The sequence below is a fragment of the Gigantopelta aegis genome, chromosome 10 (assembly GCF_016097555.1).
Source record: "Gigantopelta aegis isolate Gae_Host chromosome 10, Gae_host_genome, whole genome shotgun sequence".
NCBI lineage: Eukaryota > Metazoa > Mollusca > Gastropoda > Neomphalida > Peltospiridae > Gigantopelta > Gigantopelta aegis.
In genome coordinates, this window is record NC_054708.1 from 29556628 (window position 1) to 29583340 (window position 26713).

Genomic DNA, 26713 nt, shown 5'->3' on the forward strand with positions numbered 1-26713 from the left:
TGGAACGCAATACAATGGCATCATTTGGCATCCATGTTCAGCGATGGAATTAAGATGCATAAAGCTATTTCACTTTATTCCTTAGTCTGATTGTCATCTAGTGTAAGTGTCGGGTACTCTGGTCGGGGTCAAGTTTGATTCTAGAGTACTCAAGTCAAATATTTTGGACTCGTGGAGACCTTAAATGCTATGAAGGAATCGACAGTCATAAAAAGGAATTAAGTTTCAGAGCCATGTTATTGCACATGAAACCCAGTAAGTTGTTTCAGAGATTCTCAGATCCCCAGTCAAGATCATCACCCCATCCTGAAGCATCGTCCTGAAATTTAAAAAAAAGAGAAGATTTTTTATTAATAAAATGAAACACAGATACATATCATCAAGCATCTTACCAAAATCGTTGTCCTGTGGGAAGGACAATAAATATGATTTGACAATGTCTGCTGCTGAAAATTTACTTTTTTCCATCATTTAATTTTTTCATGTGATTACAAACATTCCATTTTAAGTCACCCAAACTACAATATCTTTTTTCATACCCTTCTCCTGTCTCACTAAGTCCATTGCCAAATTAGCCAATTGCTAATTTTTATACAAAATGATTGTATAATTTTGTCTTTAGCTACTAAGATATTCCTTAAATTATCCACATTTTAATCATTTTCAAGGAAGTATTTTATATATTTTCTATATACATGTATCTAAAAATTGGCTACACCAAAACAATTCCAAGTGAGAGCCTTGGGGCTTCCCCCTTCCTTACAACACTTTGTTGGTCAGTTTATCCTTTCTGCAATGCTTCCCCCTGAAAAATTAACTACAGTCCTGATATTCACACGCCTAATTATTTTTTTTTACTACTACTGGTAAATATGATAGGAATAGGAATAGTATGGAAAATAAATTATAATGGTAGGTAACATATTAAAAATTCCCTACATGTACCAGCATACCCACTGTTTGATCACCCAGTGATATTGATATTTCCAGATATAAAATATTAACAGACAGATGAAAATATATGGATTCATGCCAGGTTTAAGAGCTTCAATTCTCCTAATGGTAGTGGTAATGTCATTTACCATGGGGGGGGGGGGGGGGGGGGGGTGTTACACGGGCAATGTAACTGCAATGAATAGAATAATTATCTGGATAATTCAAACAAAGGAAAGACATTGACACATTTCATTTTCATTTTGTACATGTTTTTCTGCTTATATATAATTAAGGTTCAAGCTTGCAGTCCTAAACATACAATTCAGTTATCTAAGCCATAATGTGTTAATCGTTAGCCATTAGTGGTTCATAAAAGAGAGATATAAGTGCAATGGCTTTACACCTCCCCAGTGAGCCATTATAACTCATTCTGGGTGGGAGCCTGTACAAAGACAGGGGTGCAGAAAGTGCACCATATGCGAGTAAAAATTCTGACGGATGAATTAAAAAATGCAACTACCAGTCTGACGGGTGATCTATCCTTTTCTGACTGAATGTATTATAATTTTTTTTTTTTTTTTTTTTTTTTTTTTCATTGAATCTGCTACTACGCATCAGTCATTCAAGAATTCCAAACCATTCAAACAAACATTTTAGAATGACGTCGAAACACACAATAATACATGCTCCGCATTGCCATTAACGACTTAGAGTTCCAAACTGCGCAAGCGCGACATTCCGGAAACTGGTTATAGCAAAAACGGAACTATGCCAAAATGGCCCCAAACAAAAATGGAATCAAACTGGACAAAATGGAACCTAGCATGGATTGAAATGGCACCCCACAATCTATATATCTACAAGACATTATTTTTTGCCATACATTGAGGTGCCGTTATAGCCAAATCGGTTCCCGTTTTCGCCAGCAAAAAAAATGGTTACATTTGATAGTGGTTCCAATTTAGGCCTAATTCCCAGGAAACAAGGCATGTCAAAGGTCAGTAGTTCCTAAACAAATAATGATTTGTTTACGTTGAAAGTATGTTGCCAGTGTGTTTTAAATAGATTCTTCTATTAAATACTTGCGGGATGTCACTTGAATTTTGTAAATCTATATGAAAGAAATGTGAATAACATAGTCTTGATCAGAATATTTCAACATGTATTGATTTGTCAATCAAGGTTTGGGGTCTGATTTCGTTCGTTTGCCACGTGATGTTGATAACTTACCAAATGTTCTTAATGTTTTTGTCATTAAATATATGACATATATAAATATATATACATACAGTGGCATAGGAAGGTGCCAAAAAGTGTGGGGAGGGGGCATACATATACATATATGCACATACATGCTGCTACTGGATCAATAAAAGTGGCTTAAATGTTTTACCATTGAAACTGGTTTTGACACATTCAATTTTGTTAAACTAAATAAACACTCACCGTAGATTCAGGGGTACTGAGCACTGCAAATGAAATTTCCTGTGCATGAGCGGTTTCGTCCGATAAACCTTTACTTTCTTTCAGCTGGGAAGTTTCATTCATAATCAGAGTTAATGGGTCCTTGGGCCCTGATTTTATCTCTGGGGCCATGTCGGCAAAGAAATCCAATTCCACACTTATCTTGGGTTTGATTTCTATGCTCTTCACATCGAACTCAGAACCTAGAGGAACATTCAGACTGGATGTGACTTTGTTCCCATGATCAGCGTTCACCGATTTTGTATTTGCATGAGATTCAGTGTTATACTCCTGAGATCTGTCATCCAAAGTCGGACCCCACTCTAAAGATCTCTCACTATTCAAGTGATTCTGGTCCACAAAATGCACTCTAGAAGCATTCTGTTGCTTGGACTTCCCACTCAACTTCAAAGCACTCTTTAGTTTGTACCCAGAGCTTCGCATGGAGTCAGAAATGTCCGATTTGGAACAGTTGTCCTGTGATTCTTTGAATGCTATTGTGGTAGGCATGTTCTCCAGTTCTTTCTCGATCTCATCGCTCAGTTCTCCATCCTCATACAGACTAGTATCATTTTCCCTCTCCCCATCCCATGAGTCCCACTCTGGAGAATCGGATTCCTGGTTTGCGAAGTCATCACCTGGCACAAGGTCTGAAGATGGATGTAGTTTTGAATTAGCGTTTTCGTTTGTTTCTGAACTCTCTTTCATGATCTTGGTGGGAATCTTCTCAACAGCTATTGATGTTTTGGAATCTGAAATGAAATTTAAAGTAAAAATTTTATGATAGAAAAATAGAATTTAAAAATTGTGTTTCTGGGTTTTTTGTTTAGCACAGGATAGTTTGGATAAGGTTGGTGCAATAGAAATTATGTCTGGCTTGTAAGAGCACATGAGAGATAGGATACAGTAGTTATGTGGGATTACAAATGCTGCAAATCCCTTCATGGTGTGACAATAATACCGTGAAGCTTTTAAAAAATTGGATAAGAAATGAATGAATACAGGGATTACCCTGTCCATTGCCAAATTGGCTAAATACTAATTTTATACAAATTGGTAACAACATTTAGTATTTAGCTATTAAAATATTTCTTAAACTAACCACATTTTAATAATTTTCAAGAAAACCATTGACGTTTCACAGAGATCATATTCCTATATGTAAAGTTTCAAGAAAATCGGATGAGATATGAAGTCAGCAGAGCAGTGACTTCATAATTGCTTGATGTGTGGTCAGTCTGGGATCATTCTATTTCTCGCTCCAGCCAGTGCACCAAGACCGATATATCAGCAGACTGTGTTATGTGTTATCCTGTCTGTGGGATGGTGCATATAAAATATCCCTTGCTGTTAACTGAAAACAGTGGGTTCCTCTCTCAATATCTGTGTGGTCCGTAACCACATGTCCGACGCCATATAACCATACATAAAATGTGTTGAGTGCATCGTTAAATAAAACATTTCCTTCATTCCTTCATAATTGCTACCTCTGACACAGAGAGGTAAAAGCCAAACTTGTTTAAGACATCTTGATCCTATTCCCATGGGGTGTATACTACCAGATCAAATCCCATAGACGACAATAGTAACATATGTGGCTAAAACTCCTATCTGCAGCGTATCAATCGACATAAATGCCACGAATATAAATACTACCATCCCTCACCCTTAAAGTGAATAAGAAAACATTGGGGATGAAGCTGCTCATTTCAGAGATAATGGGTAGCATCTATGAGTACTTTTTTTTACAGGTACCCCATACATTTTTCAAGCACAAGGCTACATGACACAGTGGTACTAGATGAAATAAAATTGCATATATTTTTTGCCAAGATGAAATTAATAGTTTTTTTACAACCGACACCCATTTATCACCAATTGCAGGACTTGTGGTGTTAACTGCTCTACCAAAAGTTTGGTTTATCTCCAACTTTGACCCAGCCAGATATTTGGTTTAGTACTATCTAAACTGACGATCAAAAGAAAGTATACCAATTCTTTTTTCAAAGTATTAAAAACAACACAAAACACAAGTTGATGCAAATGTTATATTTTTAAAGTATAATAATTTGGCGATAAATAAACACGAGTATACTCAATAAAACCCATAAAATTATAATATCACAGTTCACAACAGCACTAGGGGTGAAATGTGCGATTTCATAAAGGCCCACTCGTAGCAAAGGTGAATAAATTTGACCACAAAGAACATGTTTCAATAGCATGTATGTCCACCATGTGCAAGTATGCAAGCATGGACCCGACGTCGGACAGATTTCCATCAATGACAATATGGTCTGTCCGCTGTTGGCCACAGATACCGCCCCAAACCATCACAGATCCACCACCAAACGGTTCAGTTTCCTGAATAACTGGAACCTGCTCTCATCAAAAAAGAGTACCCGTTGCCAGTTCCGATGTTGCCAACGTTAAAACTGACGTGCCCAACGTAAATGTCGAAGTCGATGTTGCCTCATCAATGTCATCCCTCTGAATGGTCGATAGGCCCTGATACCATGCTGTCGTAGTCGACGACGTACAGTGTGACGACTGATGACATGTCCAAGGCCAGTCGCTGCAGATGATGTCATAGTGAGGAATCAGTTACGTAAGTGTAAGATGCAGAGATGGCGGTCCTCGTTGGCTGTTGTGACATGGGGTCTTCTACTTCATGGTCTGTCTGCAGTCCTGCCAGTCACCCTGTAACGCTGTATCAACCTGGTGATCATCAGTTTTGTACAATTCAGGATTCTTGCCACATGGGCATAACTCGCACCCAACTGCACCATACCAATAGCTCTCTCTCTCTCTTTCTTCAGCAGTTAGCCTTGCCATGTTCTCTGGTGTTTTACTGTTGACTGAGGCATGTTCTAAGCAATGGCACCCTTTTTTATACCCTTATGTGCACGAGTATCATGTTTCTCGTGCAGTATAAATTTGATGAATAAACTCATTTTGCATGTGCGGCATCGCCCAAACGCAGCAATGTGCAACTATTCATCATTGATTGCATTATAACGAACAATACTGGAACCTATCTAACCTTCCATGAACGTGTATTGTGTTTATTTATCATAAAAATAATTGGTATACTTTCTTTTGATCGTCAGTTTATATATTTCACGAAATTTGGATGAGAAAAGAAGTTGGTAGAGCAATGACATTGTGTATCACATATGAATGGGTATGACACTATTATCACAACTTGTGGTGAAGGGATAAACAAGAAAGATGCACCTGAATAGAGAGAAGCAAAAGGGGTTACCGAGCCCTCCTAAAACCTCACCTTTTAATCGTTTCTCTCTATGCTGAATTTTTCGTTCTTCTCTCCTCCGTCTAGCTTCCTCTCTCCTCTGCTCCTTCTCCTTCCTTTTCTCACTATTACCAAGTGTAATTTCACCATTGCTAATAAAAAAAATAAAAACATCTAAAATATGACACAGCTTTACCGTAAATTAGTGCATTCTCATCTAAGGGTGTGAGATTTTTAATGGGGGGTCTTAATAGCATGCTTCACCATTATTACTTTGTTTTTAATACATGTTCTTCGGTCAATTTTAAATTGTAATAAAGGCAAATGTTTTAATTTCAATCAGTTTTTTTACAGATGATTTTAGGTGATTTTTGTATGTTTGAAAACCTAAATTGTATACTGCCAAAATATTAGAGCCAGGCTAACAGCCCAAGTTGGCATGGCTACTCCCGACTCCAACTTACCAACCATATTTCCAAATATGACATCTCTGCTTATGCTCAAAATTATATTAATTTAATAGCCTAATAAAGCCACACTTTATGACAAGTCCTATCATTAATATTTCACCAATGGTAGGCCTGCAAGTATTTACTGCTTTGCTTCATGTCTGGTGTAAAACAAAAAGTTTGTTTTATGGAACGACACCACTAAAGCACATTTATTTATTAATCATCATCTATTGGATGTCAAACATTTGGTAATTTTGACATATAGTAGAGGAAACCTGCTAAATTTTTTCCAAAAGCAGCAAAGGATCTTTTATATGCACCATCCCACAGACAGGATAGTACATACCACAGCCGTTGATATACCAGTCATGGTGCACTGGCTGGAACAAGAAATAGCACAATGATGGGGATCAAGCCCAAACAAACCATGCATCAAGCGAGTGCTTTACCACTGGGCTATGTTTTGCCTCTGTTTGAAGTAATTCAAAGTACGACCCAGTGATATTTGGTATCATGCCACCTTTAAAATGTGCTTATAATGTTACCTCATTGTTGCTAAATCCTTCAACAGTATCTTCTTACCCATAGCACCAGACATATTTTTACCTATGCCATCATGAATATTGCCAAACTGAAACGAAATTAAGAGACATGAATAGACAACTTAAATGAAGCTCATTACAATATAGATGAGTTGTCGATTAGTTTGCTATACAACATGTAAACATTGTATAGGGAGGAGCAGGTCAACTCACCCCATAACCAACTTGTCCCCTACCTACTTGTCCCACACTGTTTAGTCAACTCATATTATTAGTTTTATTACTTAAATATAACTATAGTTTAAGCAATAATGTGCATTAAATATTGTTGAATATGCATACCCGAAGGAGTCCAAAAGCCTTGCCTGACCATTCCTTTAAAGATATAAACGACAAACTCACAACTTCGTTAAAATAGGCTTGACAGTTCATTGTAATTGATTACTGGATCTCCCCAATATAAAATCATTTTAATAAATGGTCATAATAGTGGAGTTTCACTGTAATATTAATAAATAAAATGACACCAAAGTTGTAGACGTCCATTTTTAATTTCATTACAAGTATTTACGGACAGTAAAGTGTGGGGTGAGTTGTCCAAATACTGGGGCGAGTTGACCAAATGCTGGGATAAGTTGACCAAATGCTGGGATAAGTTGGTTTTGGGGCGAGTTGTTCAAATGCTGGGGCAAGTTGACCAAATGCTGGGGTGAGTTGGTAAGGATCTAGTTGGTTTGGGACAAGTTGACCAGCATTCGTATAGGGATGTTATGATGAAATGAGTTGGAATCATGTTTGGTCTGCCAGGCTTTAATTTGGGTCGACTGAGTTTATTGACTGCAGGACCGAAAGGTCATTTTTCAGTTGTTCAGATCAAATCCAGTCTACTCCATGAAAATTATTTTATGCCAAAACAAAATAAATAAATAAAATCAAGTGAAAAACTGAAAAAATAATATAATTTGAAAAAATCCTGACACTACAATTTGTTTTTCTGGGATTAATAAACTTTTCAAAATAAATAAATAAATAATATACTCTGTCAAAAAAGAACAAAGTGGCATAATTTTGTTATTTATGATCATATCACAGTCAAATTTAACATGAGTATGTGACAATGTTCTTGCTATGGACTGACAGCAGTGGAGGCGTTTTCGTCACCAAACAGCGTCGCACGAGGGCACTGAAATCAGTACCGTGTGTGGCCACCAGCAGCAGCAATCACTGTGCGATATCTCCTTGGCATAGACTGAATGAGTCTCTGAATCCGGGCACATGGAATCCTAGCCCATTCTTCCTGCAGTGCATGCTCCGGGTCACGCTGGCATACACGTCTGTCCAGTTCGTCCCATAGAAGTTCAATGGAGTTGAGATCTGGCGATCTTGATGGCCATGGCAGCACATTAATGTTCTCATTCTGTAGGAAATCCATTGTTACACATGCCAGATGTGGCCTGGCATTGTCCTGCTGAAAGAGTTCTTTTTGTTGATCCAAAATGGGAAGCATGTGATGAAGAAGAATTTCATCCCGATAGCTTAGCTTTTCAGGTTGCCTCGTACGAACACAAGTTCACTTCTACCGGTGTATAGATGGCTCCCCACATCATGATACTCCCTCCACCAAATCTGTCAACTTTGGCGACGCAATTGTTGGCAAAACGTTCATTGCGGCATCTGTAAACACGTTGTCGTCCATCACGTCACTGTAGAAGGAAACGTGACTCATGGCTGAACCATACTCGCCACCAGTTTCCTAGGTTCCACCCCTGTACATTCGTGCACCAGCGAACACATAAATGTTGATGATGACGTTGCAGGACGGGGCCAACATACGGTCTCCTAGCCCGTAAACCAGCTTCTCGAAGTCGGTTCCAAATGGTTTGTGCAGACACCCTTCTCAAACCAGGTATGCATCCAACAGTGTTCGTTGCTGTGGCAGTTCGGTGACGAAAGTGCGGAACCTGGATGTAGCGATCTTGTGCTGCAGTTGTTATATGCGAGGTCTTCCACTTCTGGGCTGGTCTTCAGCTGATTGAAACTGCTGGTACCTGTCCCAGAGACGTGAAATGGTGCTTCTGATGGACGTTCATGTGGCACGCGACTGCTGACTGTGATTCACCTAACTGGAGGCGGCCAATTGCAATGTTTCGATTAGGCAGGTTTTGTCTTGGCATCTTGTAACTCGTCTACGTCGAAATGGAAATGACGTGCATTCATGAAAATATGACCATTTCACGCCGATTTCCAGCATTTGTCGCACAACTTGCATTAAATTTGTTTTAGGGTGCATTTGGGCATGCTGTCCCATTCCAGGACCATTAACAAACATGGTCATTCAGCAACATTGTACAAAAAAACTATATTTTGTAAAATTAAACACTTTTCTTCTTTCCCTATCACCTATGCGCTTCTTTTTTGACAGAGTATAATATGAAACAATAATTTGATAAATATTTCTTGTGAAGAAAGTAAGCTTTCGCATTATCTAGTTAAAAAAAAAAAATAATAATAATAATAATTGCAATGGCATCAAACAAATGCTGTTTTGACAATTTAATGTATATGTTAAATTTATTTAATTCTTCTAAATACCTTTGGCATCCCTTCTGTAAAGAATTTTTTCCGTGTCCCTCCAATTATGACATCAGCACCGAGGAAGGGTACAACTTCAGCAAGGGCGTGTAAACTGGCTGCTACAAGTGCATCATTTGTGTCCCTTAGACCAAGCAGCAACTACAATGGAAAACAAACCCTTAATTAATACTAATAAATAAAATGGAAAAAATGTGAGGTGTTTTCTATTTTAAGAATACTTCACCTGACCTCAAAACAGATGCATATTCCCCTAAGGATAATAGTCTGGTCCGAACATCCCAGCAGCCAATAGGATGGCCTAAAATTCTTCCAGTGAGTCCTGTTCCAGTCACATGACTGTAACTTCCTTCTTTCCTTAGGGGATAATGCATTTGTTTTGAGGTCAGGTGAAGTAGAAAAGAAATAAACTGTTCCAGGTTGCAAACTGCGCAGGATTCTGTGCTGCTGCGAATCTCAAGAATTTTTGGCTCGGAAGCATAAGATTATAAGAAGGAAGCTCAAAATTATCCAGATTACATAATTTGTTTATGATTTCAGCAGAATCCTCAAGAACAAATATACCCAAATTCAATGTCTGAATTAATATGGCCAAACTCTGTGAACGTATAGAGGGGTGGATCTAGAATTATGAGAAGGTGGGGTAGGAAGCATAGTATGCGTTCTTGCAGATCTACATATCTCACTGAGGAGTATGTGTGTGTGTGCATGAGTGTGTGTCTGTGAAGTGCGAGTCTGTAAGTGCGAGTGTGTGTTGAAGTGCGAGTGTGTCTGTGAAGTGCGAGTGTGAGTCTGTGAAGTGCGAGTGTGTGTCTGTGTAGTGCGAGTGTGTACTGTGAAGTGCGAGTGTGTGTCTGTGTAGTGCGAGTGTGTCTGTGAAGTGCGAGTGTGTGTCTGTGTAGTGCGAGTGTGTCTGTGAAGTGCGAGTGTGTGTCTGTGAAGTGCGAGTGTGTCTGTGAAGTGCGAGTGTGTGTCTGTGTAGTGCGAGTGTGTGTCTGTGAAATGTGAGTGTGAGTCTGTGAAGTGCGAGTGTGTGTCTGTGAAGTGTGAGTGTGTGTCTGTGAGTGCGAGTGTGTCTGTGTAGTGCGAGTGTGTGTCTGTGAAGTGTGAGTGTGTGTCTGTGAAGTGCAAGTGTGTGTATGTGAAGTGCGAGTGTGTGTCTGTGAAGTGTGTGTTTCTGTGTAGTGCGAGTGCGAGTCTGTGTAGTGCAAGTGCGAGTGTGTACCTGTGAAGTGCAAGTGTGTGTCTGTGTAGTGTGTGTGTCTGTGAAGTGCGAGTGTGTGTCTGTGTAGTGCGAGTGTGTGTCTGTGTAGTGCGAGTGTGAGTCTGTGAAATGCGAGTGTGTCTGTGAAGTGTGAGTGTGTGTCTGTGAGTGCGAGTGTGTCTGTGTAGTGTGAGTGTGTGTCTGTGAAGTGCGAGTGAGTGTGTGTCTGTGTAGTGCAAGTGTGTGTCTGTGAAGTGCGAGTGTGTGTCTGTGAAGTGTGTGTGTCTGTGTAGTGCGAGTGCGAGTGTGTGTAGTGCAAGTGCGAGTGTGTACCTGTGAAGTGCGAGTGTGTGTCTGTGTAGTGTGTGTCTGTGTAGTGTGTGTGTCTGTGAAGTGCGAGTGTGTCTGTGTAGTGCGAGTGTGTGTCTGTGAAGTGTGAGTGTGTGTCTGTGTAGTGCGAGTGTGTCTGTGAAGTGCGAGTGTGTGTCTGTGAAGTGTGAGTGTGTGTCTGTGAAGTGTGAGTGTGTTCCTGTGAAATGTGTATCTCTGTCTGTTTCCAGTGAAACAAAGCAAAACATTAAACGTGCATTTTTTTATTTGGCAAATAAATGGGAGCTTGAAACCCCTAACACAAACACATTCTTGGATCTGCCACTGGTATACACTGTATGCAACATTGGATAAATATTCAAATAAAACATCTACTGAAGTCATCACTGCTCAAAACAAGTGTAGAATATTTTCAGAACTGTTTTGTTTTTTCTTATTCAAAATGTGTTAAAGCTCTTGCTCAAACTCTTGTTTTTGGACCAGTCATCCCCCACCCTATACTAACACACACATCACCCAAAAACATTCTGCTCACTGACCATAATTCCTGCAAATATAATTACCTGAATGACAATGGAATCCTCTAAAATTTCCTTCTCAAACAGGTCGACATAGGAAGAGAAATGTGCGAGGAGAGCGAGTCGTATATGAACCTCCCGAATTTGAAATATTTTGCTCAGCACGGGTATAACATATAACTTGAACAATGATGTATGAAGAACTGGTCTTTTCGGTCCTTTATGATAATCTGGCCTTTTGTCACCTGAAAAAATATTAATAATCAAACTAAATAATATACAGTGAAACTCCTCAAAATCGGAAAATCTATAATCCGGAATATCCTAAAAACTGGACAATTTTGAGTGCCCTTTAAGTTTGAGTACAGAAAATAACCTTTCTAAAGCAGATACTTTTTTAAAACCTTTTTTTTCTTGGTTCATTGGGCGTCTGGTTTAAAGAGGTTTTTCTATATTAAAATTTTATGGAATTAGTGATCATAGCGATGTATATACTGTTAATGTTACTTAATTTATGTGCCTATATCCAAAAGAGGTTCAGGTACATCAGTCCTTCACATTTGAGGTGCTCAATCGCACTTGCGCACCCAAATACACTCTAACCCAAATACACTCTAATTTTATCTCAGAAACATTTTTGATTGTCCACCTAAAAACATAGTTATAGCGCACCTCTCATTGGTTGTTTGAAAATAAGCTGCTTTAACCCCAACCAACCCCAGTGTTTTAATACTAGTATAATAATTATATTGCTTCATTAACTGTTCAATGTGTGCTTTTCAAAACTTCTTTGTGTCAATATGTGCAAGCTTCACTCAAGATCGTTCATATAGTAATGTAAATCACTCACCTGGAGCTTATGACGAGAGCAATTTATCACTCGCCTGATATTTTCAAACGTGAAGGACTGGCAAGTCCATCCCATGCCCAGTCTCTGCATGGCCAGTGGCTGATCATCAGACAGATGTATATATATATATATAATACAGTGAAACCCAATAAGCCAGGAGACCAGAGGTATGAGGGTTCACCTAACATGAAATAATCGGAGTCAGTCGATCAATGCATGTTGGGACTCATCAGGATATTTCTCATTCAAACCAGGGGCCCTATTTTCGAAGCCATCTTAGCGCTATGAAATCGTAAAACCGTCGTAAGTTGTGACGTCACTACAGCGCACGCCATAGTGACGTCATAGCTTACGATGATTTCACGATTTCGTAGACTAAGATAGCTTCGAAAATATGGGCCCAGTTCTCTAAGACTGGTGTATGAAATATTATGATCAGTGATGTAGCAGTGAAACCATTGCCACAAGCTGGTAGGTACAGGGTCCAAATCCATGTACCTGGTCCGAATCCAAGTATCTGGTCATACCTAGAATGAGTTTAAATGGCTCAATGGGAAGGGCAAGACCACTACACTGACTTTTTAACCACTAACCATTAATCTTGTGTCCATGACAGCCCAGACAGCTGAGGTGCAGGTTCATGACAGCATTCTAGAACTACAATTGGATATACGCACAAATATCAAGTAAAAAAACAAGTAAAAAATTAGAAAATTAAACTTGTCGAAGTGTGTGCATAATAAAGTTTTTTTAATTGATTCACATATTATTCTTCCTATCCCTCCCCCCTTATGGTATTGGCACTATAAGTGGGGGAATTGTAGCTATTATCCCTTTCATATGTATACTAAAACTATCTGAGAGAAATATTGAATAGGACAACATATAGTTATGGCTAACCTCTGTATGGAGTAAGCAGGCTGGGTATCATGTATTGTTTGGCCGATTCGTCCAGGACAACGAATCTAGAAAGTAACAGTACCACCAGTCTTTTCGCCACAAGCTCTTCTGGAAGCCCAAGCAACTTCTCTGTTAGAGACCTGTGAAAAAAGAAAACAGAATGTTTGTTTAACCTTCTGAGTACTGCAGGCGAGATACCCCGCCCGACATCAGGTTAGTCAACATACTGTATACAGTGCATTCTCCAATTCATATGTCCCGCCGTTTTGCACACAACACTCACCGGAAACGGAAATATAATAAAAGAAAAAAGATTTCTTTTCAAAATGGTGGCTTTTGTTGATTTTTTCAACTGAAAATACCTTGAAATTTTGATTTCGGCAAGTATTTTCACTTAACAACAATGGCAGCACGTCGCAGTAATTTTCAGAGATCGATAGCCGATTGTGACAGCTAATTTGCTAATAAATTTGATAGTTTTACCAACAATGAAAATCACCAAATATTGCAATATGAATCATAGTTCGGGTTTAAAAAAGAAATCTTGTCAGAAAACCACTGTTATCGGGAATAATGGACATAAAAACTGGACAGATGGCCACAAATGCCCGTAAGTAAATGCAACCTTTTCAATTTTTTGCCTAATTTTAATCACCATTAACTGATCTAAAAATAATAAAAATTACAAAAATAATACTTACCGATTCATATATGAACGTTATTTTATGTATTTATAAAACATTTAAGTGAATATATGTCAGTAAAAATTATAAACTTGTACCCACTCAACATGGTTTTTGTTAAAAAATTAATCCAGTAGTCTAAAGGTTATAATGATATTTCAGCTCATGGTTATTTTCAACACTTTGTCTTGAGAGTGAGACAACAATGAACAAAGCCGAAATCTGGTAGTCCATTGATATCACTGATTCAGTAATTTGTAAAAGTATTAATTATAATAACAATAGTCAATAGTTTACTTTGTAAAAATATTCAATATTGAAAACAAGTGATACCTAAAAAAATCCTTCTTTTCTTCTGAAGTTTTGGTTGCCACGGTTTTCAAGAAATTCAAGATACCAAGGAAGTCTTGCCTGTCAAAAAATTAAATATGTCAATACTGTTTCAGAAATGACCACAGAAGAAACTTGATAATTTGTGACTATCCACTTATTTTAATAAATATCCAAGATGCACAAAAAAAGAAAAGAAAGACACAAAACATGTGCTAAAATTCATAGCAAGATTTGGAAACAACATTTTCATATCTCCATAGTGCAAGGGTCATAACTCTGTCAAAAATGGGCAAATACCAATAAACGCTGAACTTGATCTGTATCAATACATGATAAAGCTATATACAACATTTCAGCTCATTATCTTAAGGCATTTTGAAATATACATCCAGAAAACAACATGTGGGGCAGGCAGACGGTCAGAAAGACAGACGGAGACAAAAACCTACAGTCTCTTCCATTTGGGACTGGTAGGGGACTAATAAAAAGAAGAATGATAATAATAATAATAATAATAATAATAATATTAAAAATATATTATTTAAGACAATGCAATGCAATCATAATGTAAGATTTTAAGACCAGTATTAAAAAAAACAAGAAATTAAAATAATTATTGAAAAATGTTACTAATAACAATAGGACTGTTTATTTAGTATAATTTTACTTTACTTGAACTTAAAGTTTAGAACTGTTTCTCAATTTCTGGCAATTGCTTCCAGATGAAAATTTTAGCTGCAAACATTGCTTCCCACTAAAAAAATGAGTTTAAAAGTCTTGTGCTACTATTAACATCACACATGTACCTGAACAGTCTGTCGTTTAGCAATTCCTTCAACTTAGGTCTCTTCTTGGGATCATCATTCAAACATTCATCAAGAATTCTCAATTCAAATGTTTTTGTTGCTTCTCCTGTCAAAATGTTGAAAGAACTCACATTTGAAATAAACCTAACAGACATGCACAGTTATTAATCTTATGTTTAGCAGCCAATACAGGGGTTGAAATAATCAGTTGCCAGTGGGAACAACATTTCTGAGTTCACGTCTAGAAAAAATACTAAGTACATGATAATGACATATTAGCAGAAATGTTCAATTGTTTTAATTGTCGTATCTGACCTTCAATAACTCTCCAAAATGTACTTCTTCTTTTTGATTGGAAACATTAAAATCTTGGTTATCCAAATTATCAGGTAGAGAAAAAGTACTGACATTTTAACTTTGTCTTCTTTTTACATCTTAGAGACGGTAATCATTTTTACAAAACAAACATAACCTGATCTCTCCAGTTAGGCACACAACCTTCCTACTTTCTTTACTTATTCTGCCATTGTCTTGTGTTTCGGGGCCAAATTCCACGAAGCAATCTTAGAACAAAGATCAACTTAAGGTGATCTTAGCGCCAACGGGGCCCAGGGAAAGAAGGAAATGTTTTATTTAAGACAAACTCAACACATTTTATTTACGGTTATATGGCGTCGGACATATGATTAAGGACCATACAGATATTGAGAGAGGAAACCCGCTGTGGCTACTTCATGGGCTACTCTTTTCGATTAGCAGCAAGGGATCTTTTATATGCACCATCCCACAGACAGGATAGTACATACCACAGCCTTTGTTACACCATTTGTGGAGCACTGATGAGAAATAACCCAGTGGGTCCACCGACGGGGATCGATCCCAGACTGACTGCGCATTGAGCTCTGCAATTTTTTAAAGTTTTATAGACAATTTTGCAAAATGTTTTGCTCACCCAGAGTTAGCCCTGATAATGATTGGCTGTTGGAATGTTCAGACAAGATCAATGAAATGGAGGAATAGGAGTCATGCAAAACAAAGGTGGCGAGCTCAGGTTAAGATGAACATAGTAGTATTTGAGTTTTCAACACCATAAACTGCTAACATAATGCAGGAATTAACATACTGATACCTAAATCATTTAATTTTTCCAACATTGATTCTGCCAAAACACCAAAGGCATAAACATCTCTCACATAACCAAAGTCGATGCTAATTTCCAAGCTTCCATCCTGAAAAGAGAATCAACACACTAACAAAAGTATAATTTTAAAATATACGCCCTAACCAACACTAATAAATGTATTTACTAAGAAATTTCATAATAGTCCAGTCAAATTAAGGTTTGACCCGCAACTAATTGCAACAGTAACAATTTTTACGAGAAATTACTCAGAAAGTGTTAAGAAACAACATATAAAAAGTATCGGAAAATATCGGTGGGGGAACATGCTTAATTTTGCGACCAAACTTTGTCCCGAAAGTATATTTAAAATATGACGTCGTGGGGCTTCGTACACATCAAGGGAGATAATAACGTTTTGTCCTTCACATTAAATTGTTGACACTTTCAGTACTATAAAAGATTATTTTACTATGTTACATCTTCTGAAAGCTTTTGTTGGAAATTTAAAACTTCATTGTGATAAATTACGTCTAAATGTGTTTATTTTACATCAAAAAAATAAAGTTTCATGGCGCATGCTTTCAAATTCGTTTGCGTCGTCACTGCGTTTTGTTTACATTCTAAAACGTTCGATTTATGATAATTCTGAATAATCGATCCAATTATTCAACTCGGACATCAACAATTGTGTACTGATAGCAAATATTTAATAAAAAAGTATTACAAATAACGCAATTTTGTTCTGCTGTTTAAAGAAATATTATAACGTTGCTCGTTCACATTTTTTTAAACTATGGAAGCCCATATGGATCCATTGCAAATAGAGTGTATTTGCTAACAATGTATTCGCTAGAGACAAAATTACGATTGTTTTTTCTCCTTGGATATGTGAAATAGATAAATTGCTCAATAAAATTTGCCATAAATATATATATATATATATATTTTTTAAATATATACTAGCTATCAATAATATAATATTGCAAATGTGTAAAAATAGATTATATATTTGTGTATATTTTGTCAAACAAATTTGTTTTGTGACTTTGACGCACGTTTTGTTAGTGTTAATTTTGGGTCATTGACTTATTTTTTTGACTCGTTTCTTTTTCATTTTAATTTCTGGAAATATTTTTATTCTGTGTATAATTCTACTTACCTCGGCTTGTTCCATTTTCATTTTTATTTGATTCCACAACTTACACTTTTCACCATTTAATCTAATTTTATTATAATATTAAACCTTGCCTTCACATTCTTGAAATTTTACTCTGCTTGCTTACACAATGGATATAGTACCGGGTATTTATTATTTATTATAGTAAATATCTACACAAAATTTACGTGTGCTTCTCAAAAGCATATATTCCGTGAAAAGAATTCTCAACTGAAAGTATTGTCTGTTGGTCGAGCAATACTATAGGTATCTCGTCCTCTTTTACATTTAGCTCCTTTACTGATTTGATTCGTCATTCAACTTCACAATTAATTTTGGACCAAATGTTTTATCGATATACTCAATAGCCTTGAAACTAGCGCTTCTGCCTCCCAAGGAACTGGTATACTTGGTTTTGTGTCTGGCAGCTTTGTACAGTGTGTTGCAGACCAGAATTCATGTACACTAGATGGAAAGAACACCTTCGACAGAATTGGAATAATAACAGGTGTTAGATCCGGATGACGAAGACTTGTGTCTATAAACAAATTAATAACACTTGGAGAAAACTGAAATACCTTCGTACTTGTAAGCCAACGTCAAATAACATGTCAACTATGAAATTTGATAAATTGAAGCATCGTACACCAGTAGATCATATCTTGTCTTCGATGAATTCTTGAAATTCGATAAAATCTTGTCTTCGGCCACTCGGGTTACACATGCCAAGAATGCCGGGACGTACGCAGATGTACCAGAATGGTTTATACTCAGGGAAATCATCTGTGTCTTTTGTACAGACGATCGACATGTATTTACTCAACGATAGTCTTTGTATCTGATCATTCCTGGCGATAGGGATCAACATCAGTATTAACCTTTGATCAGCCATTGTAGTGGGAATTAAAACACTAGCATCAATAATGAACCTTCAACAAGTCCCCTCTGCTCTACTGTCTTGTGATTGGGAGGGTTACATACAGAAATGAGTTTTATTGGCTGCATTGGCCATATAATGAGTAGGTTTGGGTCTCCAGCAGATTATACAGAAAGTGTATGCATTTATTACTGCCAATCCAAGAGGAAAGACAGTAAAAATACAATTTGTTCTAGATATTGGCATACAAGATTTGCTTGTCTCTCGAACGTTTAAAATTACATTGCCCTATACTGAATTGGGTGACGAGTGCAGTCCTCAAAGTATTGAAGATGAAACCATAGCTGATTCCACAGTTGACATTTCAAACGTAGATATCGAAATATATGCCAAAGTAGAAGACGTGAGGGTAGATGAGGAAAAGGAACTATTTTGAAGAAGGCGGCTGTCAGTTCTGTCTTACTCACAAGATGCAAGATCTGGAAAAAGACAACCTAGGAGTATGCTTCATGTTCAAGATAGGTCATGTTCTACGGAGACGTGATCGCTTTTGGGCTGGATTTTCCTCCCATGATAACCAATGTTCAATAATGCATGGCGGTGATGCTGGTAGGTGATTTACAAAGCAGCTGGAACATGCATGCAGCTGGTCACTTATTAGTGAAGACACAAACCTTCTTATCGTCTTGTACTGCTATGCAGCTATTAAATTAAGCTATACTTTTAGACTAACAATATAAACCAAAGAGTGGGATATCTAGAAAATGAAGATGGTGCTTGGCAAAAAATATGTCGCTCACTTCTTGTAATAGTTTACAGTTTGTGATAAAACATCAAAGCTTGTTTATACTGAAAAGGGATAAGTCCTCAAAAACATTTTTGTCCACTATAATTACAAGACTTTAGTTGCATACTTTCTGAAAGAAGATTTACGCAAAGACATTGCAGTTAAGTACGATTTACACAGCTCACACAGAAAACAATTTCAGAAGTTATCTGTGTACAAGTTCAAACCGTGCCTCCAAATCAAATGCTGTAGCCTGTCACAGCAAGCGGGTGTTTTTGCAATATCGACACTGGATTAGCGTAGATGATCATGATGCTGAGTTAGATCCACAGACATGGAGAAACACACAGTATTCACCAAAACCAACTATGCCACCATTGCCTAGAAAGCTGCTTGAGATAATTTGTTGTAGGTGTTTTAAGTTAACATGCGACACAAAACGATGCACGGATATGGAATGTTCCGTCATTTGCGGAGAATGACGCTGTACGAGTGGTTCCAATTCTCCGATTTCAACAGACAGTGAATTTGACTACGGTGAACGGTACATGAAATGGACTAAAAGTAACCATGAATAAATTAAAAAAATAAAGTGACAATGACATAACAAACAGACTGAAAGTAGCTGCGAATAAACCTAATAATACAGTGACGTATCAAATACACTGGAAGTAGCCATGAACAAACTAAAAAATTCAGTGACAGTGACGTATTAAATACACTGAAAGTAACCGTGAATAAACTTTTAACAATGCAGTGACAGTGACATGTTAAATACACTAAAAGTAGCAATGAATAGACCGAAATTACAGTGATTTGACAAATTCACACACACACACACACACACACACTCTAATAAGAATTTACAATTGCCAAAATTGTAAGGTATATTAGCTGTGGGGAATGGTTATATGATAATAGTGAATTAATTGGGCAAACATTACAACCGGTAGTTCAGTATTACAGTAGGTTTTATGACCACCAAAGATCTTGAAGGACGATTGGGGTCAGAAGTGAAATTTGAAAGTTGACGGGTTTTTTATCAGTAAATCGCAAATTCAAACAATAAAAATGACTAAAAACAAAACAATAACAACTGTATGATCAACAGAATGAAAACAATTGACAGATATAATGTTCCACAGTGATTAATCGACCTTTCTGGAAATTGTCAAAATTGAGAATGACACCCCACGCATGTGTACGGGACAACTGCGCGATGCACGTGCAAACTGTGGAATGTGTTTTGGTGTGTTGATAAATATATATATATATTGACAGTGATCCCAAACAAAGCGGGAAAGTTTCGATGGGGTGTAATGGCTGTACATTGGGATTTCCCCCCAAATACAATCGCTGTGTAGATAGCCAGCCCTCATTAGCCGAGTCTATGTGCACAGCCGTCAGGTATATAGTCACCTCTATATTAAGTGTAATAGATGGCGGCTTCCAGTGTCGTTGTATTTATGGAATTAATATGTGTATGCAGTGTTTAGCATGATGTGTGTAATGTAGTAGACTAGTCCTGAGCGCAAAAAGATCCTTGCGAAGTGCAACTTCGGTCAAGTACGAAAAAGCGGTTATTAGTACAAATCAAAAGATAAGAAGCTATCAGAAAGGTCCAAAATTGTTAAAACGGCCTTGCATATTATATTACAGATTACACAAATTCATAAAGAGGGACAATGCAATAACAGATACACACAGAAAACAATTGACAATGATTTTAAAAAGTGTATGTTTACAATGTTCAAATTTAAAAGTTCACAAAATATATAAATCACCTGAATAACAAACAACATACCACCAATAGATCTAAAATAATTTATTCATGCATATTTAAATCACTTTTAATTCATACTTTTTCCAAATAATAGTTTTAGGACAAACATTTTAATGTAAAGATACGAGAAATTGTGGGTTTGCCGAAGGGAGATAATTATGGCGAGATTGTGACGTCAGATTAACGAATTTTACTAAATTATATTCTACAAAAAAGCACAGTCTGTTATCTTTAAGATGATAGATAATTTAAGAAAATATTCAATTAATAAGAAAGTTATGGTGGAAAATGTATCCTTACCCTCTAATAAAACACACACACCAATATTTCTCCTATGGGTCATATACATGTATACAATTTTATGCATTTTCCCCCTCAACTACGCCTTGATATTTTTAATATGTTGTAGATGAGGTATTTCAGATTTAAAAAACATTCAAATCAATTCTGTTGCAATTACTTGTGGGTTGACCACTTTTTGGAGCTAATTTGACTGGACCATAAACACCTGGTACAACACACAATGAAAGCAGCGTGGAGTATGATTTCTATATACAGTTTTGTGTGGAAAAGTATTTGATAAAAGCATGTAACATCTGCACAAATGGATCAAATTATCATTATACAGGTATTTAGCATATATTGATATTTTGCTTAAAGTATACCTGTATTTAAACCAGATATACATGTATTAAACAAATATTCACAATTTCCATAACATAAAATTATACATTTTTCTTATAAACGTTTATACAGATACTTAATGATTTTTGAAAATTTGAATGCATTATGATTCTGAGAATTAAGAATTGTCTAAACTCTGAATCAAAATAAAATTCCATTATGTTTTAAGGTTGGACTTATACTATATAGATTACTGTAATTGAATTTGTTTCTGCAAAGTTTTTTTAACAGTATTAAAACTAGAGTTTCACCTAATGTTAAAAACAAACACAACTGTTGTTTTAATAAACATGTGTTTTGACTAATTGTCTATTGAGGTTAATACATGTATTTGCAAGTAATCAACTCTGGAAAATTTATAACTGATTAGCAACTACTATATCTAACATCTTAGAATGGTGTATAGATCTATGAAACTTGCATAGAGGCGATGATATTGAACAAAATATTTATGTCAAATGCTTCTAACATTAGCCATACATGTATCTTGTAATATATTGTTACTGCAAATAGTGACAAAACTATCTTATCATTTATGGAATTTTATGTGACTTGGCTTAATGACTGCATTTTAAGATTATAGAAGAATGGCATGTCAGGCAAGGAAAAAATAATGTAGATGACTTGTATAAATTCTAAATGGTTAGATGAAAAAGAAATTTAACAATTCTTGACACTGCATCTTTAAAGCAAATAAATATATATCCCAGGCATTTTTGTCATGGTCCTATCTTTGATGGCACATTTTAATCATAAGTCGAATATTTTTAGGCCACTGAATGATACAAATCATCATTATTAAATTAACTTATTAGAATAGTATTTTTTTTTAATCATGTACACATCAAATTATAAATTACTCTATTCTGATTGGCAACATCGCTTAAAAACTGAATGTTTACCTCAATAATCCTCAGAAGATGACATCATTGCGTCAAATGAAACATTATTACGTAAAGCAGGTTATGGAAAGTATATTAGTAACTGATTTTTGTGTATTTTTTAACTAAGTAGATGTGTTATTTGGAAATATATATTTTAAAAAATCTCCATTTTTTTGTCAATTTTTCATTGTATATCAGGGCCATAGCTAGGATTTTTTGTTTGGGTGGGGGGGGGGGGGGGGGGCAACTGAGTAGTTAATGGTCTAAAACTCCTTAAATGGTTAAGAAGAGAATTTTCTTTACGTTTCTATAATGCTCTCCGGAGCTACAACCCTGTAAATTATCACAGTCACAAATCTAGTATAAAATCGCTTCACTACACTACTCGATTTTATACAATTTGTGACTGTTATACATTCTATGCCACTTGTTTTGGGGGGGAAGGGGCCCATGTTCAGTAAGTACTGCAGAATGTCTGAATAAATCCCAGTGTACCCACTCACCTCTTCTTCCGGTGCAATAGCTTCACTATTCCTAAATGCAAGACATTTTTCCAAGAATTCTGGTGTAACTTCTTTATATTTGCAGACATGTTCCAAACCACCAAGCCTCCAACTTCCATCATCGGTGACGTACAGAGACGACAGGCAGACATTATTATGACATACACCAACCTACAACATAAGTTGTACATGTACATAAAGCAAGGCTCACACTGCAAAGAATGCTTTTTAGCCAGTTTTCACATATATGTAAAGTAATTAAAAGCATTTCCTTGAAAATTATCCAAAAGTGGCTAATTTAAGGAAATTTTTATTAGCTAAATGTTAAAGCCATTTTGAATAAAAATTAGTGTTTTTGGCAATGGACAGGGTGTGCCCTAATAAAGGTCAGGACGAGCAGAATAATTGGCAAAATTATGTACTAAACTTCAAAACTTGCAAATAGCAATATCCAGCTTTTAAAAATAAAATAGGAATACAATTTTACAAAATTTAATGATTTTAAATTCACTGTATCACAGTTGGTGAATGTAACTAGTGATAGAGATAACCCTGATGTTAGAACCACGGAAAACCATCATATATGTTGCAGGGATAGCTCTGGGTGAGCAAAACATTTCATCAAATTATCTTTTAAAAATGCAAAACCACAGTAACTTTCCAACAAAATACCAATTATTACATGAAATATTTTCGCCACTGAATTAAAATAAAATTTGCCAATTGTTCTTAAAATTGTAAACTTGACAAGTGCCAGAGCTATCCCTGTGTTGCTTTGTCTTCGACTCTTTAGAATGGTGATCAGGGCTATCTCTGGCACTCGCTAATTTTATTTTAATTTGGCCAAATAATAATAATAATAAAATAATTTCATGTAATAATTGATATTTTGTGAGAAAATTACTAAGTTACTGTAATTTTTGAAGTCTAATGAATAATTTGGCGAAATTTTCTACACACCAGAGGTAGCCCTGGGGGATGAATACCAGTGTCTAGCAACAAGAAAATAGCCTCACTGTGTCGTGAAGAAAGACCAGAGCCTTCAGCACACTATGCAGTCCAGCACAGAGCTCGATGGGTGAAAGTGTTGAGATTTGAAGCTCCAGAGGCTCAACCTGCTCAGTTACTAGATAGGATGATCCATCAACATTTTCACCTGATGAGATGAACTTCAAAATGTCTGGATGACGCAGAGCTTTGAGATTCTGCAGACAAAAATACATGTAGGCCTGTGGAAGTAGAATTTTAATTAATAGCCAGCTGGGCTAGTAAATAAGAAAATCCACTAGCCCACAGATATTATCACTAGCCGGAGATTTTTCCTCAAATCTTATGACCACTTTCATTTGCCATATATAAAACAAACCATTTGTCAGCAGTTTTACTCAAAATTGTGAGTCCAACGGGCTAGTGGGTTTTGATATTGATTCACCCGGTAGGTTTTTTTTAACCATTTCAGGTGAGCGGCACAATGCAATTCCGCAGTCCTGTAACATAAAACTGATATATATCATAATATACTAAAATGTTCAGACTGACCATGGATGTGTATATATGTTAACATTCGAAATATTTACATTATTTAATTACCTTTACCTCTACACGCCCAACACATATCAAAATCAAGCAGTCAGAGGTACATGTTAAATTCATACAGAGTTTTGTATACACTTTGTCTTGACCGCCAAATAATGCGCAAGGTAACGTGGTTCTGTAAACCTGCATGGTACCTTGGATTTGATCGAAGTGATACACAGTTGGGTGTAAGTCTGTTGTTATGTAATCTGTTTTCTTTGTTTTCTTTGTAACCGTGAATGGAAGTTTGTGAGTACCACCAATAATAAAAAGTTATTTCTTCTGATATTTGCATTTTTAAATTTTCTGTATCACATGTGCATGTTTCATCGATAAAATATCTGCATTGGTTTCACTACACTGGCTTATCCAGGTCAAAAACAAAGCCAGTATTTCTAAAGTGGGACACTTTTGACGGGCTCCTACCGATCTCGGTTTTCATTGGCTTATCACAAGTGTGGAATTCTCCAACAAGAGATCATGTGAGATTTCGCAATTTTTGAACAAATTTAACTGTCTTGATTGAGGGGTCGTCTCATATCTCTAAAACATATTTATATCCATAGAGGTATGGTATAACGCCTTTCCAGGGGTCGGTGGGTGGGGGATTTGCCTTGAAATTTTCACAGTGGCCAGCTGTTGACATACGCGTTACATGTAAGGGTGTAATACTAATTACATAATGCTCTAGGGGTAGAGGAAGAGGGTATTGTGTTCGACTTACGTAACATTTTTCAAGACTATATGTTATTTTTATTAATTACTTAGACCTAAAAAGGTGTTTTTTGGAAATGCGCGGTCAGTCTAGGATCGACGGGTATATATATATATATAAAAGACCATGGTATGTGATATCCTGTCTGTGGGATGGTACATATAAATGATCCCTTGCTAAAAACAAAATGTAGCGGGTTTCCAAGGCACGTGTGCAGGGATTTCAGTGGGGTTGGGGTTATAGACTGTGTTGAGCGAAGTTTATATGGGGCCATGGTCCCCCAGAAAATACATTTCAATTTTTTTAAAGCTTGGGCAAGTAAGGGTTTCGACCTCCAATACCCTCCACCTGCACCCGATTCCTCCCTAAGATTATATGTCAAAATTACCAAATGTTCGACATCCAACAGCAGATGGAAGGAAGGATAGGATATGTTTTATTTAATGATGCACTCAACACATTTTATTTACGGTTGTATGGTGTAGGATGATTATTAAATCAATATGCTCTAACTTTGATGTCGTTAAACAACCCCCCACTAACTTTACCCTTTCCAAACAAAGGAATATTTATTTGAATTTGTCGATATTAACACGTAAAATTAAGAAGTGAAAACGTCTACTTTAATATATTTTATTTTAAAAATATATACATGATCAATGTGTTATACAAACTAAACTTTGAAAGTTCTACTAACACTTTATAAAATATTAATTCTGAAATAGGAAGGTACAATTGTCGATAATACGTTGTCAAGATCAAACCGGTTTTAACGAAAGACTCTAGTACCGTATCCTCAACCAAACATTCTTCATACAGCGCAAGATTTCTCTTTTAATTTTTTGAGACGAACCCTACAATTTGAAATCGGCAAATGCACGTGTTAACTGAAACTGACAACAGGCTGTCGTTTGTGCTTTGCCGAGCTATGGCGGCACAGGTGACGAATCGAGCGTATACTTTTGACGATCTCCATTCATAGCGAACACACACAAGTTTTTTAAAAGTTCATTTGAGCTTGTATGTCATTTTGTACATGATGTTATAATATGGTAACCAGAGAATGTAACTTTAACGTCTCGCTGACAGCATGGCGAACATGACCAAGTGTGTGCGTGAAATCGTCATTGAAAAAAGTTTGGCAAATGAAAATTGAAATATGGGTAATTTTGATTTTATTATCGGGGGACACAGTCGCAATAATAATTCCTTGCAAAAATGTAAAATGAAAGCCTGAATGCAAATTATTTGCATATACGGCATTAGGATATTGTGACAGTGATATTGACTGCCTATCTTCTACCCACCCATCCAACAAACATCTTATATTCGCCTCTGCATTTGTGAAATTTATGAATAACATTAATTACTTTTGTGCCATTTTCAAGCAAATCCCCTGCCTTCTTATTATTCTTTTTGTGCTGAAATATAGTGACATGTGTTTCGTCCTTCAGTGTAGCTTTGGTCATTTTCCAGTCCATGTTAGATGGAACTTTTATCTCATCACCCCATTCACAGTCTGCCAACACACTGTTTTCAGCACCCATGATCGGTCAGCACTTCACAAGTTCATCCGTTCATGTTTACATGAGCCTCAATAAAACACTTGCGAGTGTTCGAAATGACAGATTTTAAAAGATCTGACTGTTAGGTGAATAGTATCAGATTACGGGTCGCAATTCCATAGTAAATTACAACTTAGAAGTAAAAACAAAGCATCAATTAGATAGACAAAATTTGATTTAGCAGAAAGTAAATGTTGG

General features: G+C 36.5%; 1 protein-coding gene across 1 annotated transcript; it reads right to left on the bottom strand.

Annotated features, from left to right (window-relative positions):
• On the bottom strand, positions 1-26713 carry LOC121384416 (protein-associating with the carboxyl-terminal domain of ezrin-like). The gene is made up of 13 exons (XM_041514805.1): positions 26321-26713; positions 23677-23865; positions 22661-22831; positions 15993-16092; positions 14864-14969; positions 14058-14135; positions 13042-13181; positions 11337-11536; positions 9240-9380; positions 6651-6736; positions 5687-5805; positions 2383-3152; positions 1-319 (listed from the first exon to the last, which is right to left on the bottom strand). The coding sequence occupies exons 1-13, from the start codon at positions 26495-26497 to the stop codon at positions 266-268; spliced, it is 2331 nt and encodes a 776-aa protein (XP_041370739.1). The 5' UTR covers positions 26498-26713; the 3' UTR covers positions 1-265.

Coding starts and splice junctions, on each gene's coding strand:
- LOC121384416 (XM_041514805.1), bottom strand. CDS start 26,497: ATGGGTGCTGAAAACAGTGTGTTGGCAGACTGTGAATGGGGTGATGAG. Junction 16,093..22,660: donor CTATTGCACCGGAAGAAGAG/GTGAGTGGGTAC, acceptor TTCTCTTTTCAG/GATGGAAGCTTGGAAATTAG. Junction 13,182..14,057: donor GAAAAGAAGGATTTTTTTAG/GTATCACTTGTT, acceptor CTTTTTTCACAG/GTCTCTAACAGAGAAGTTGC.